The sequence below is a fragment of the Megalobrama amblycephala genome, linkage group LG9 (genome assembly GCF_018812025.1).
Source record: "Megalobrama amblycephala isolate DHTTF-2021 linkage group LG9, ASM1881202v1, whole genome shotgun sequence".
Lineage (NCBI taxonomy): Eukaryota > Metazoa > Chordata > Actinopteri > Cypriniformes > Xenocyprididae > Megalobrama > Megalobrama amblycephala.
This window is the reverse complement of record NC_063052.1, coordinates 26,005,781-26,022,081: the sequence shown is the minus strand read 5'-3', so window position 1 is coordinate 26,022,081 and position 16,301 is coordinate 26,005,781. Positions and strand designations below refer to the sequence as shown.

At 38.0% G+C, this 16,301-nt stretch overlaps 1 protein-coding gene across 1 annotated transcript in view; it reads left to right on the top strand.

Annotated features, from left to right (window-relative positions):
• Positions 1-16,301, top strand: part of eif3eb (eukaryotic translation initiation factor 3, subunit E, b) — a 28,452-nt gene extending 12,151 nt beyond the window's left edge. Inside the window, exons 9-13 of the mRNA XM_048202411.1 lie at positions 2,899-3,000; positions 5,969-6,078; positions 9,889-9,991; positions 15,355-15,489; positions 15,919-16,301. Coding sequence (XP_048058368.1) covers positions 2,899-3,000; positions 5,969-6,078; positions 9,889-9,991; positions 15,355-15,489; positions 15,919-15,957 — 489 coding nt within the window. The 3' untranslated portion in view covers positions 15,958-16,301. The remainder of the gene's footprint in view (positions 1-2,898; positions 3,001-5,968; positions 6,079-9,888; positions 9,992-15,354; positions 15,490-15,918) is intronic.

Below are 16,301 nucleotides of genomic sequence, written 5' to 3'. Positions count from 1 at the left end.
TTCCCTGATTACCGCTAAATCGCCATCACCTGCTTTCAAATGGAGCGGCATTTAATAGACAGAGCCGTAGTTCACTGACAAGCTACGCAATACTGCATTCATTATCGAAGGCGATTCATCTGCGATATGAACGCGATATTGCGTGGCTTCGACCAATGCTGAGCCGGCGTTTGTTCAAGTTCAAGTTCAAGTTCAAGTTCAATTTTATTTGTATAGCACATTTCCAACAGCCCCCAGGCTGACCAAAGTGCTTTACAGAAGAGCAAGAATATCACACATACATAAAAATAAACCAGAAGAAAATATAAAACCACCTATTTAGAAGTTTAACATATCACGGTAATCGGTACACTAAGGAAAATAAAAAAGTTTTTAGCAAGGACCTAAAAATAGGCAAGGAAGGGGCCAGCCTAATCTCTAAAGGTAGAGTATTCCAAAGTCGTGGCCCTGCCACCGCAAATACACACTCACCTCTACGCTTCAGTCTAGCGTGTGGAACGACCAACAAAGCCTGATCACAAGAACGGAGGCTTCTGGGTGGAGTATAAGAGTGGAGGAGTTCAGATAAATAAACAGGAGCTTTGTTATTTAGGGATTTGTAAATGAAGAGAAGAATTTTAAAGTCTATTCTCTGACAAATCGGCAACCAGTGAAGGGATCTAAGAATAGGAGTGATGTGTTCATGTTTGCGATACTTTAAAAGAAGTCTGGCAGCAGCATTTTGGACTAGCTGAAGTCATGCAATTTGAGATATACCGCAATATAAGGAATTACAGTAATCTAGATGCGACGTAACAAATGCATGAACAGCCATTTCGAGAGTTTTTGGGGTGAGAAGGTTTTTAATTTTAGACAGTAAACGAAGCTGATAAAAACTGGATCCAATAACAGAGGAGATATGTCTGTCAAATTTTAAATGCTGGTCAATAATAATACCTAGGTTCTGCACCCGTGTCGATCTAAAAGCATATAAACTTTCTAGCTCAGGGCTTATACACTGAGAGTTCGCATTAGGACCGAACACAATTACCTCAGTCTTGTCCTCGTTTAAGAAGAGGAAGTTTTGGGCTAGCCATAGTTTGACCTCCTCTAAACATTGGAGAAGAGAGGAGATCGCAGTGGAATTGTTTCTCTTGACTGGAAGATAGATTTGAGTGTCATCTGCGTAGAAATGAAAGGACACACCATGCTTTCGTAGAATAGAGCCCAAAGGGAGCATGTACAGAGAGAATAGAGACGGAGCTAAAATGGAGCCATGTGGAAGGCCACAGTTCAAAGGAGCAGGGGAAGAGGAAAAATTACCCAGTTTCACTAAAAATTTTCTGTCAGATAGGTATGAATGAAACCATTTCAGAGCGTTTGCTTTTAGACCTACCCAAGACTCTAGTCTAGATAATAGTAAGGAGTGGTCTATGGTATCAAAAGCAGCTAATAAATCTAAAAGAATAAGAACCACAGAGTCCCCAGAGTCAGTGGAGATGTAGATGTCATTTAACACTCTCAAAAGGGCGGACTCAGTGCTGTGAGCAGACTTAAAACCAGATTGAAAAACCTCATAAATAGAATTGCTAGTTGAAGTTGATTCGGCACAATTTTCTCTAAAACTTTTGAAATAAAAGGCAAAACAGAAATTGGACGAAAATTTTTTAGGACAGTGGAGTCCAGTGAAGGCTTCTTGAGCAGAGGAGTGACTGTAGCGACTTTAAGGTCAGCAGGAACAGAGCCAGTTTGGAGACACTTATTAACAAGAGATAACAGACCAGGCCCAATCGAATCAATAATTAATTAAAAAAATTTGGGGTGAATAATATCACTAGGACAAAATGAGGGTTTAAGATTGTCAATCACCTCCTTCAATTCCTGGAGATTGATGGGTTCAAAAGCATCCAAAATTGCAGAGGCAGGTGACATGATTGGAGAACTGGCTAACGTTAAGGTGGGACAGACACCAAGTCTTAAGTTTGTAATTTTGTCACTAAAGTATCTCAAGAAGTTTTCACAGAGAGCATCAGATGCAACAGGCAAGGTGTTAACAGAAGGATTGGTAACAGATTGAATAATTGAAAACAAAACCTTTGGTTTAGAGTGATTAGTTTCAATTAGGTTGGAGAAGTATGCAGCTTTGGAAGTAAACACGAGACTGACATGGAAGAGAAGTCATAAAGTCATTATTTTCGTTTTGTTTTTGCGCACAAAAAGTATTCTTAACATTAAGGTTGAGCCACTGCAGTTACATGGACTATTTTAACTATGGCTTTGAGAGTTCTGTCTTTATTAACATAAACACATTAACAATTTCTCTCATATCCTCCCGCAACCCAGCTGCAATTAATTGGAATGTTATTTTTATTACGTGAACCGCGCGACTTGCAGATATAACTATTGGCTAAACTTCACTGTGGACAATTCAGCATGATTAAAGTTTTTGGGATTTCGAGCCCTGTTATGGTAATTCTAACAGCAATTATCTATATCAGTATCAACATTGCTTTAAATATTAAAGCCGAAATAAACACTCAAGAAAAAAACTAGTTGACCATCCCTTGATCACGCATGCTAATATGCATAAAACAGCACTTTGTTTTTATGAAAAGCGCATCTTAGCCTAGAGAGTTTATCTGAGTTCAGGTTGTTGTGAAGATTGTCCTCTTTGTGGTTCAGCTCTCAGATTCTCCTTTGAGGTTTCTAGCTCGACAAGCATCATCTCATTCCATTACGCTCATACTAGATGTGTTTCCTTTTAAGTATTGATTCAGAGTTTGTGAATTAGCGTCTCTTTTTAAATGCAGTCGTCAGAGTGCTTCTTGGGGCGACGCCACATTTATACCCCTGACTTTGGCACTAGCTGTCAAATTAGCATGAGATTAATGTTTCGCTCTGCTTTCACTCTCTCAACAGGAGTCATACACATACAAGGATCCCATCACAGAGTTTGTGGAGTGCCTCTACGTTAACTTTGATTTTGACAGCGCCCAGAAAAAACTGAGGGAGTGCGAGTCGGTAAGACCACCACCTGCTGTGTGCTAACAGGGCTGTCATCCCTGTGATTCCCACTGTACACTGTTTCCCTCAGTTTGAATCTGTTGGAGACATATATTGAGAGGAACGCTCATCCTTTTGCATTTAGCCATAGGTCCATTCATCCACTGCAAATCCCTGTCTACTGTAATTTAATACTGTTTCCCACTGGGCTTTTCAAAGCTTTTCTGCTGTCAGTTCTCAGACCTACATCTATGAGGCAGCTCCTCTCTTAGACATGGCCTAGTTGGGCCAGAGGGAGCGTTTAGCATTCAGACCTGTGAAAACGTAATCTCAACTGCCTTTTCACCACCATTTCAGTTTATGCCTTTGGGATTTGTGTCTATAAAAGATGATCTAGGTTCAGTTGTAGCGATGGGTTCTTTTATTTACATTTTACACACACACACACACACACACACACACACACACACACACACACACATATATATATATATATATATATATATATATATATATATATGTGTGTATATATATATCAGTGGTGTGAAATATGAATCAAAGATAACACAGGTAAATACAACATGCAGTTTTTAAATTAAGGTTTTTATTATGAAGGGAAAACAAAATCCAAACCCACTTGGCCCTGTGTGAAAAAGTGTTTGCCCTCTAAACCTAATAACTGGTTGGGCCACCCTTAGCAGCAACAACTGCAATCAAGCGTTTGCGACAACTTGCAATGAGTCTGTTGCAGTGCTGTGGAGGAATTTCGGCCCACTCGTCTTTGCAGAATTGTCATAATTCAGCCACATTGGAGGGTTTTTGAGCATGAACTGCCTTTTTAAGGTCATGCCACAGCATCTCAATAGGATTGAGGTCAGGACTTTGACTAGGCCACTCCAAAGTCTTCATTTGTTTTTCTTTAGCCATTCAGAGGTGTGTTTAGGATCATTGTCCTGCTGCAGAACCCAAGTTCGCTTCAGCTTGAGGTCACGAACAGATGGCCGGACATTGTCCTTCAGGATTTTTTGGTAGACAGCAGAATTCATGGTTCCATTTATCACAGTCTTCCAGGTCCTGAAGCAGCAAAACACCCCCAGACCATTACACTACCACCACCATATTTTACTGTTGGTATGATGTTCTTTTTCTGAAATGCTGTGTTACTTTTACACCAGATTTAATGGGACACACACCTTCCAAAAAGTTAAAATGAATAAAGCCAGAAATGGCTTTATAACCTTTTCCAGACTGATAGATCTCAATTACTTTCTTTTTTTCTTTTGTTCCTGAATTTCTTTGGATCTCAACATGATGTGTAGCTTGTGAGGATCTTTTGGTCTACTTCACTTTGTCAGGCAGGTCCTATTTAAGTGATATCTTGATTGCGAAAAGGTGTGGCAGTAATCAGGCCTGGGTGTGGCTAGAGAAACTGAACTCAGGTGTGATAAACCACAGTTAAAGGTCCCGTTTTTTGTGTTTTTTTGAAGCTTTGATTGTGTTTATAGTGTGCAATATAACATGTGTTCATGTTTTGCGTGTAAAAAAACACAGTATTTTTCACATAATTTACTTTGTAAATTATACAATTGTACTCTGTATACCGCTGTTTCCACTGTCATAAAAACGGACTGATGACTTCCTTGTTCTATGAAGTCCCTCCTTCAGAAATACGTAACGAGTTCTGATTGTGCCAGCGGTTCCTGTGTTGTCATTCGACAGCAGCTTAGCGCTCCTTGCCCGGAAAGGTCACGCCTCTTACCATAACGTGGAGATGCACGCGCTCAGTGTTATTGTAAACATGTCTTTAATTTTACCCTATCAATTTGAGCCGGAATCAGACCCGGTGATTGGACTGCGGGATGAAAATAACAGCGTTTCGACGACATGGCGACAAACACACTCTACAAACGCAACTCTTGTGTATTCCTGTGGGCAGAGGTTAGTCAAAAAACTGTTTTAGTGACGTCATTAAAGAAGGAAGTAGAGGGATGTAGTCCAAACTGGCCGTTCGATGTAGGCGACTTCTGTTAAATAAAATATCTCGCTTGGCATTGAACTTTGAGCTTTAACATTTTACAGATTTTATTTATACTCTAACAACAACATTACACACTAACTAAAGTTTGAAACATGGGTTCATGAAGAACGGGACCTTTAAGTTATGTTTTAACAGCGGGAGGCAAGCACTTTTTCACACAGGGCCATGTGGGTTTGGATTTTGTTTTCCCTTCATAATAAAACATTCATTTAAAAACTGCATTTTGTGTTTACTTGTGTTATCTTTGATTCATATTTAAATTTGTTTGATGATCTGAAACATTAAAGTGTGACAAACATTATAAACAAAAAATAAAAAATCAGGAAGGGGGCAAGCACTTTTTCACACCACTGTATATAATACATACATACACTTACTTTTCAGAGGGGGTTTACTCATTTACGCCGAGCACTGTGTATTAAGACATTAATAAACTAAAATATTAAATTAAATTGATCAAAAGTGACAGTAAATACTTTTACACTGTAACTAAATAAATCTAATTTCTAGTTTTTTTTTTTTTTTTAACTCCCTATTCATTAAATATTCCTGAATTTTTTTTATCACTGCTTCAACAAAAATATTAAACAGGGCAACTGTTCTCAACATTGATTATAATAAGAAATGTTTCTTGTCCAAATCAGCATATTAGAATGATTTCTGATGGATCATGTGACACTGAAGACTGGAAAAATGATGCTGAAAATTCAGTTTTGCCGTAACAGGAATAAATTACATTTTAAAATATAATTTGGACTATTATTTTTGTAATTCTGTTTGTGCTACTTGTGTGCAGACAAGTTACACACTTTACTTTAAAGGTTTATTGGAGAAAAAGTATTTTCCTATAAGTGCATAGTTCAGTCTTAGAGCCATTCAGTGGACCATCAACAATATTTACACAACTTCCAAAGCACATAATTTGAATGGGCTCTATTTGTTTTCAAGGTACTGGTGAATGACTTCTTTTTGGTGGCCTGCTTGGAGGATTTCATTGAAAACGCACGGCTTTTCATCTTCGAGACATTCTGCCGGATCCATCAGTGCATCAGCATCAGGTAGCCCCCCCTCCCAGGATGAATCCTGATAGACTAGTGTGCGCTAATCCTCTTAGTGCTGTAAAAAGAGCGTAGCGTGCTGCGAGGATTCACTGCGCTGCCAGGATCAATGGACCCCAGCCAAATCTGACAAAAGCTGAGAGACATCACAATTGTGTACATTCTGAAGAACGAGCTAAGGATAGCTAAATGTAGAGTACAACAGTGTGTTACAACAGTGTTATTTAAGTATCATTGAGATGCTATTAGAGTTATGTATAGTTTGATTTTTTTATTTTTTTTTTTTTATTTCAAAGTTTTATTTTGAGTCTGTTTAACATTAAGTTAAATGAAATGAAGTAACAAGTATGCTATAGTTTTAGTTAACTCTACTAACTTTTAAAGGTGTTACATTGATGCTTGCTAAAGGGGGCCTATTATGACCTTTTTTTTATAGTCTTGATTTTGTTTTCGGGGTGCACTATAATAGGATTTCATGTTCTAAAAACACATTGGGCCTTATTTATCAATCTAACGTAGAAACGAGTGCAGAAATCATCTTACAATAGGGTTCACTTGTGATTCATTAAACATTGGTATGCTTCCAATCCCATTGTACAAATGATTGTACGTTGATAAATGTGGCGGCTGAAAACAATCGTCATTAAATATCACGCCCCTAAAAATTCATGGCTTGGAAGCCTCGCCCCTAGAGATACGTAACCCGGCCAAGACGAGGAAGTAATCTCATGAAAGAGAAATTCATTTTACACCAAAAACACCTGTTAACCTCGTAAATGCAAACAATTACATTAATTTATATGTATATTTAATACTGGTAAATAAAACGAAACATTCATAGGCCTATTGTAGTTCCGTCCACAACAAATAGGTATTAACGGTATTCAGAACAGAACAAGAAAGAAAAAGAAGTTATAGAATTAAATATTAAACTATAAAATAAAACATAAGTGGTATTCATTATAAGGCAGGAACACACCAAGCCGACGGTCGGCCGTCGGGCAGTTTTTCTTCGTCGGCCGACTATGTTTTCTCAGTGTGTTCCGCACCGTCGGCTGAAGTTGGTCCTCGTCGGCTTTTTTTTCGGCCGTTTCGAAATGTTGAATCGGCGTTGGAGCTCGTCGGTCCGTCGGGCCATCTGATCATTCTGATTGGCTGTTCAGCTACTGCCGCCTGCTGGTTCGGAAAGGCATTTCATCTCACGCAGGCGCAGAACTGATATGCTACTTGGCCGTCTGCTGTTTTGCGTCGGTTTGGTGTGTCAGGGCAACTTTGGACACAGACGCTGCCGACGTGAGCCAACCCTGCAGTCTGCTTTCGTCGCCACTAGTTCGTCGGGCGTCGGCTTGGTGTGTTCTGGCCTATAAACAACATAAGTCAAGCCAAAATAATTTTTTATAGGCTAAAGCAAAATTGATGCGCTCGAGCCTCGCACATTTGGCAAGAATCCAAATGTTTCTATATTTGCATGTAACATTTTGGTTACTAAATTATTATTCATTATGTAAACAATTAAGGCTTTGTAATTCACTTGTCCCAATATCCATGTAAAACAGCATCCTTCACACGGCATGTGATTTACAGCGGACTATTTAATTTGAGCAGTGTAATGCTGCGTTCACACCAGACGCGACTTGCGCGAATAAATCGCACTATTCGCGCGTAGTTGGACGCTTGAACATTTTGAATTTACTCGCTTCATTCGCGCGTGAAAATCCCTTCACAACAGACGTGAATTCGCGTCATGAGAGGGGATCTCCCGCTCCTTTATGTGTCCCAGACTCTCCCACTGCTTTCTGCATATATATATATATATATATATATATATAGCTCAAATTGAGTAAAGACCGTTTTTTACAACTTATCAGATTGTCCGACCTCCTCACTCACTTTCTTTCAAACACGATCCTTTTTATTTCTGTTTCTATAAATGTATGAAGATGTACAGCGACGATGATTTTGTCCTCCATTGTTGTTTCGAATTTCTGCCTCAGCTCGCTACGTCACGTCACTACTAGAGCAAGCTCCTGATTGGTTAACGCGGCGCGGAAATTCCCCAAAGTTCAGATTTTTCAACTTGCGCGATTCGCGCGAATCACGCGTTAAGCGCGTCAAACGGCCAAATTGCGTCAAACGCCCGAATTGCGCCATTTGCGCGAATCGCGTCATTCGCGCCGCAGGATGTCAGTTCGCGTCTTTGCATTGACTTAACATGTAAATCACTCGCGCTTACCGCTTCATTCGCGTCCGGTGTGAACGCACCATGACTTTTATGTTTGGTTGAATGACTGCAATTTAGTTTGATGATGAATGGCTGGAATGTCAAGTTATAAACGCTAGAACTGATGTTGTGTGCGCGTGTGAGGCACCTGTGCATATCACTTGGATTTGATAAAATAAAGATATAAACAAATACAATGCGATAGAGTGTCACAAAAACGAGCATCACACAGTTTTTTTTCTTTTGTTAATCTGATATTTAAAAGAAATACATGTCATGTAGTCCTATTTATTTTATTCTTTTTATTTAGCCTACTTAAAGGTTCTCTAAGCGATCCTGGGTGGAGTAACTTCCTGTTGACGTTTGAAGTGTTGTCGAACAAAACAGAGGCTAGCTAGACCCTCCCTCCTCCTCCTCCTCCTCCTCCTCCCCCTCCCCTCCGTGCTTCCTGAAAAGTCATAAACGCGCATTTAAAATCATTCTTGTCGGTTATTGGCTGGAGCATGTTTATTATGTTTTGTGGTCCAGGCTGCACCAGTTTGTTTTTATTGCCGTTTTCGGAGCTTGTGGCGACTAGAGAGACCGTGTTTTTTTACAGTGTGTTCAGGGGACAGGCAGCTAGCGGATAGTGAGGAGATGTTTGCTGTATGTGACAAAAAATGTTTTGGCCTAAAAACGCGTGACATCACTTAGAGCACCTTTAATTTTATTCAGTTTTTCTCGGTTCACAGAAGCATGGTGAATCCTTGTGTTCTTTTATGCTGCTATTTGCGCATTTAATTTTAATTTGACATTCTATTCTAAAAGGTTTATGATCAACTAATCTTTGGTTGTTTGTCAGGAAAATAATCAAAATGATCAAAATGCTCTCATTACAATTCTCCACTAGATTTATGCTGCACACAAGCTCACGCTAACTCAAAAACACTAGCTGAGACCTGACGTAGCCACCGCTCACATCCATATTGATAAATGCCAAGTTTTGCGTGGAAACTGCCGTACGCACAGTTTTCTGTCATACGTTCCTTTCATAAATGAGGCCCATAATTTTTTCTCAAATTTTTTATATTATTGCAGAAATGTCACACCCCTTACCATACCCACGAGTCTCAACACATGACTAACGCAACTCAACCAGGCCTCGCCACTTTTTCTTGTGTATGCCTTAGACAGGAATTATTTAAATAAGGAATATTGTGACGTACGTTTCCAGAAGAAAACAATCAAGGTGTTTCAGGGAGTTCAGAAACTCAAGGACTTTGTCCTTTGTAACTTTGCAGACATTTTTCATGCTCAAACAGCAACATTACATGCTAAAGAAAGTTGAAAATGCAATGCAGTAGTACCCCTTTAACAGTTTCTTTGAACACCACTACTTAGGAACCCTGTTGTGTTCACATTTAACCGTAGACATGGTGGTGCATCTTAATTCATGTCGTCAGCTTGTGTTTATCACACTCATTGATTTTCACTGAGACTGTTTGAACTCTTGTTTGAAGATGAGAGCTACAGCTCTTTGTTGACCTTAGGCAATCTCTGTATTTCTCATTTTCTCCCTCTCATCCATCGCTCTTCCTGTCTCTGGGCAGCATGTTGGCAGATAAGCTGAATATGACCCCCGAGGAGGCTGAGAGATGGATCGTAAACTTGATCCGCAATGCCAGACTGGATGCCAAAATCGACTCCAAACTGGTGAGTGAGCTCTCGGGTGCAGAACACATGTCCAAACACAAAGACCATTATTTTAAGATGCACTAGACTCCCTCTGACAGTGAAAGAGGGCCTTTTGTTTGTACATTGTTTAAATGAGGTACGCATAGCCTAGAGCAATTTTGTTATTTTACAGTTATGAGTCTTACGTTGAATTTTTATTTCATTTTTTGTTATTTTAGCTGAATATGACCTTTTTAAAGGCATAATTCACCCAAAAAATCAGTTATGCACCCTCATGTTTTTTTCAAACTTATAATTTTTTGGTAGCAGTTTACAATTGGGTTTCATTTGATAGCATTAGTTAACAACATGAATTAACAATGAACAATACTTCTACACCATTTATTAATCTTAGTCAATATAAATCTCAATATTTACTATTAGATTTTAGATTTTACAATATGTCAGTGCAAGTTGCTTTCGGTTAAGAAAGCTCAAACACGCATTTTAGTCTGGGACTAGCTTAAGCCTTGTCTGTAAAACCAGGCACAAAAGTTATATCTGTTAATATTAGGTATTGGATTGTGAACTAATATGAACAAAGAATGAACAACTGTATTTTTATTAATTACCAATATTAATAAAGATAAAGTTAGATAGATAGATTTATTGTTAATGCATTAACAAACAGGTCCTTACCCTTTTCTTTTTTCTGTGGGACACAAAAGGAGATGTTTAGCAGAATGTCCAAGCTGCTCTTTCCCATTTTACAAAAGTAAATTACCGAAAAATGCATGGTAACAATTTACTATAATGGTAAATTTCATTAATATTAGCAAAAGCAAATTTTTTATATATATGGGTCATTGACAAATAAGGTTTTTAAAAGTGTAAAAAAAACCATTATGGATATATAATTAATTTTGAAGTTTTATTAAGTGTTAACAATGAGATTGTGGATTTTATAATCAATTAACACTGCTTTTGACATTTTTTTTATTTATTTTTTTTACAAGGTGGACAAAATTTGTCACCAAAAAAGTCATTCGGTTTAACCAAAATTTCGGTTTTACCGAATGACACTTTTGTTTTTACCAAATGACGACATTTTCAAACAATGGTAACAGGCTGATATCTAGCTAGCTAGCAAAAGCATAATCAAACATTTTATATTTAGTACAAGTTTTTAAAATATTACAACATTTTCCATGTTTTATAGCGGTTGTACCCAATGACCCGATGCATATGAGCAAGTTAAAACATGAATTTTTCTAATAGTTAAGAGAGAGATAGTTCATGACTATGTGGTCCTTTGCAGGTGTCTGAATGATGTCACATCCTGTCACATAATAAAATTGACATCATGACTTGATCCAAAATGGTCCCTTTATATTGGTTACTGCGAATGACATCAATGAAATTAATTTTTCGGACAGTCTTTGTCGACTTCTACACATAGTGCAAAATGGTATTAAAATTATGTTGATACATGATGTTATAAAATCATGCCAGAATAATATATACATTTATTACATTTTAATATATTTTAATCACAAATGAAATGGCTATATTGTCCTTTGGATGGTTAAACCAATTTACCTTTTGACACTTCAAAATCTTTAAAATACCTTTATATATAGCAAAATTTAAAAGGTTAATTTACCCAAAAATGAAAATAATGTAATTTATTACTCACCCTCATGCCATTCCACACCCGTAAGACCCATAAGACCATTAATCTTCGGATTGCAAATTAAAATACTTTTGTTGAAATCTGATTGCTCAGTGAGGCCTGCATAGGGAGCAATGACATTTCCTCTCTCAAGATCCATTAATGTACTAAAAACATATTTAAAATCAGTTCATGTGAGTATAGTGGTTAAATATTAATATTATAAAGCGACGAGAATATTTTTATAAAAAAAATTAAAAAAAATAATGACCTATATAGTGATGGCCGATTTCAAAACACTGCTTCATGAAACTGATTAAAATATGTTTTTAGTACTTTAATGGATCTTGAGAGAGGAAATATCATTGTTGGCTATGCAGGCCTCACTGAGCCATCGGATTTAATCAAAAATATCTTAATTTGTGCTCTGAAGATTAACGAAGGTCTTATGGGTTTGGAACGGTGTGAGGGTGAGTAATAAATGACATTATTTTCATTTTTGGGTGAACTAACACTTTAATTAAAACCTTTTGAATTCAATAAGATCTAGTTGTACAACCTTACATACTTTGGATGTCATATCTTTGTTTTTTATTATTATTAAGGCCTTTGGACAAAAAAAAAAAAATGACCCATCACGTCATTGACCCATATATAACTTTAACTATTAATCTAGGTTACTGTTAATTTATAAATATTCTATTTTTCAATGATAATTAGTTATTGTATTATGAACAAACATGAATGTTAATTTATACTGAAGTGATAAAATTGCAGATTATTAAACACTGTAAAAATACTCATTGCTTCACATCAGCTATTGCATGAAGTAATGTTTACATACAGAATGTCAAGTCTTTCCAAAAAAACATGACTCTATATTATATGTTATAGTCTTATATTCAATATTATAAATTAAATATTCGTTATATTCTTCAGAAGTTTTCTTCATTTTAGCTGCACCTCACATAAATCTATTCCTTTGTGCTTGTGCATATCTAACTTGCCTTCACAATGCGTCATGGCTGGTTTGATGTCTTTGACCATTGTGTGCAGTGAGCAAAGTTTGATTATGTGCAAATGCCAAAGAGATTTTAGAGCTACAGAGTATGATGGAATCATGAGGGTGACTTTTTTGTATTGTTTGAGCTTTTCTTTAACTGTGGGGTTCAAAGGGAAAAGCCAGCTTTAGTTTACTTTCTTGTGTGTGTTTGTTATGAATAGTGCCTAAGATTTTATTGTAAGCTAAGCTGATATAGGAACTAGGGGTGTGCGATATTGATAATATTGCAACATTTTCTGGGATTTTGTCGATAACGGTGCTGGTATCTTGGCAGGTTTAGGACTGCTGTTGACAGCTGACTCCTAAAGTTTTTTTTGTTCTTCATATTTTGTGTGGTGGTTAGTTCGCAGCTGTGACAGAAATTACATTTTCCATTCATTATGTCAAATTATTACATTTAATCAATAAGTTAATTTAGAATAATAAGTTACCATTCAAATTAAATCAGTATCAACAAAATCTACCTTTGCAGTGCTGATGAAACGCAGAAGCTACATCTGAAGTGGCATTTATATTTTTGCACAGACTGTTTAATGCAGCTCAGAGGTGACATAAATGAATTTAACCTACAGTAACTAATGCATAACTAATTTTTGATGTTTTAAAAATAGATCAGTGATGATACACCGATCAGGCATAACATAATGACCACTGACAGGTGAAGTGAATAACACTGATTATCTCTTCATTGCGGCACCTGTTAGTGGGTGGGATATATTAGGCAGCAAGTGAACATTTTGTCCTCAAAGTTGATATGTTAAAAAGAAGCAGGAAAAATGGGCAAGCATAAGGATTTGAGCAAGTTTTGTCACATGGCTTTTAATGGTGAGACTATTGTTTTTGTAATCAGGCTCTCAAAAAGTATATAAAAATTTTGATATAGATATCAGCAAATATATGGGTTATCGGCTTTCAGATATAAAGAATTGTCGGTTATTGGTATCTGCCAAAATTTTTGTATCGGTGCATCCCTAGGCCAAATTGTGATGGCTAGACAACTCCAAAACTGCAGCTCTTGTGGGGTGTTCCCGGACTGCAGTGGTCAGTTTCTATCAAAAGTGGTCCAAGGAAGGAACCGTGGTGAACCTGCAACAGGGTCATGGGTGGCTAATGCTCATTGATGGGGAGCAAAGGCTGGCTCTTGTGGTCCGATCCAACAGACGAGTTACTGTAGCTCAAATTGCTCAAGAAGTTAATGCTGGTTCTGATAGAAAGGTGTCAGAATACACAGTGCATCACAGTTTGTTGCATATGGGGCTGCATAGCCGCAGACCAGTCAAGGTGCCTGTCCTCCACCGAAAGCACCAACAGTGAGCATCAGAACTGGACCACGGAGCAATGGAAGAAGGTGGCCTGGTCTGATGAATCATGTTTTCTTTTACATCACGTGGATGGCCGGGTGCGTGTGCGTTGCTTACCTGGGGAACGCATGGCACCAGGATGCACAAGGCAAGCCGGCGGAGCCAGTGTGATGCTTTGGGAAATGTTCTGCTGGGAAACCTTGGGTCCTGCCATCCATGTGGATGCTACTTTGACACGTACCACCTACCTAAGCATTGTTGCAGACCATGTACACCCTTTCATTGAAATGGTGTTCCCTGGTGGTTGTGGCCTCTTTCAGCAGGATAATGCTCCTGCCATAAAGCAAAAATGGTTCAGGAATGGTTTGAGGAGCACAACAATGAGTTTGAGGTGTTGACTTGGCCTCCAAATTCCCCAGATCCAATCCAATCGAACATCTGTGGGTGTGCTAAACAAAAAAGTCCGATCCATGGAGGCCCCACCTCGCAACTTACAGGAATTAAAGGATCTGCTGCTAACATCACCAAGCCACATACCACAACACACCTTCAGGGGTCTAGTGGAGTCCATGCCTCAACGGGTCAGGGCTGTTTTGGCAGCAAAAGGGGGGCCGACACAATATTAGGAAGGTGGTCGTAATGTTATGCCTGATCTATGTATATGAAATTATTTTAAAATTAAAAAGATACTTTAAATATGAAACTAAAACCGCCAGTAGGTGGCAGCAAGTCACTTTTAATGAGCAAATCATTGAGTCATTAATTCAACTGATTCGTTCAAATAGACAGATTCATTCAGTAACGAAACACTGCTGTGTTCTTCAGAGATGCAAAACAGTTCTGCTGTGGCTTTCTTTCTGCTTTGAAATAGGGCAAAACAGGCAGTATTGTCAAAAATGTAAACCACTTAATTGTTTATTTAACTGTTGTATAAAATCAATATCACATTTGCAATTGTGCTGATATTTGGAAAAAAATGGGACGATAGCGTAAATTACGCAATGAGAGTGTGCATGCGCAGTAGTCAAACCTAAACCAAAAAGGCTACATCACACAGTCTCTAGGTGTGTTTTTGTTTGGTTTTTGCAAAGTGATGGACATACTCGATAATGTCAGATTGCACATCGTTAAAACAATTATATTATCATAGACCATATATATCGTACACCCCTAATAGGAACTGTAATTTAGTAAAAGAATTGTTGTCTGAAGTTTTGCAAGTCACCAAGGTGACTTTGAAGCCCCAAATCCCCTGAAGCCTTTACTTTTTCATTATAATACTTTAAAGTTGTTTGATAATTCATATAGGTGTTCTTGTAGTTTTACACGGTTCACTGTTCCTGCCTAATGGTTGTTTTCTACTCAGGGTCACGTGGTGATGGGGAACAACGCTGTGTCGCCGTATCAACAAGTGATCGAGAAGACCAAGAGCCTGTCATTCCGCAGTCAGATGCTGGCCATGAACATCGAGAAGAAGATCAGTCACAGCAGCAGGAACGAGGTACCAGACTCAAAGCAAACAAAATGGGGTGTTCAGGGGGAGCAGACCGAAGTAATGAGTTTTTCCTTCAGCCTGGCCTCATTGGAATCATTACCGTCATTAAATTAGTGTGCTGGGAAACTTTTACTTTTAAGCGTTGAAGCATTTTTCCCTTAACTGAACATTAGCCAGGCATACAGTTCCCCTAAATATCTTGCACATTCCCAAATCAAAGCCCAGACTCAACGTAATGTCTGAATAATCGGATTTTATGTCAGCGAAGTAATTCACGTCATGTATCTTCTGCTGTCCTGTATTTTGCTTGATGTTCACTCTGGAGACATTGCTTGAGTCAGAGCATTTAAAATATTTATGTCAAACTCATTTAATAGAAATTGTTTTGAGTGAACTTTCTTTTATGCCACTAATGATCCTCCATTTCCTTTCTAGACACCGAACTGGGCGGGTCAAGAAACTGGCTTCTATTAGAACGGAAGCAAAAGGCGAACAGTGGATCAACTGTTACACTCCTCAACCTCATCTTAGTATTTAACTAACATTTATCTAGCCATGTTTTACATTAGGATCATTTTACAAAAGACTATTGCCGACATTTCCAGCATGACAAAGCTATGGAGTTTTGGGATGTTCCCGTAAATTATGTATTCTGTATGAAGGAAGGATTTTACCAGGCAAGTTTTTACGAATTATTCCAGTTCTGTGTAATCTCGAAGGATATTTTTCTTTTTCCATATGCAAGTGATTGTTTTGAACATCATAACACCACAATAAACAATGAAAGTGTGTTTCTGAACACATTTTCAAGGATCCTA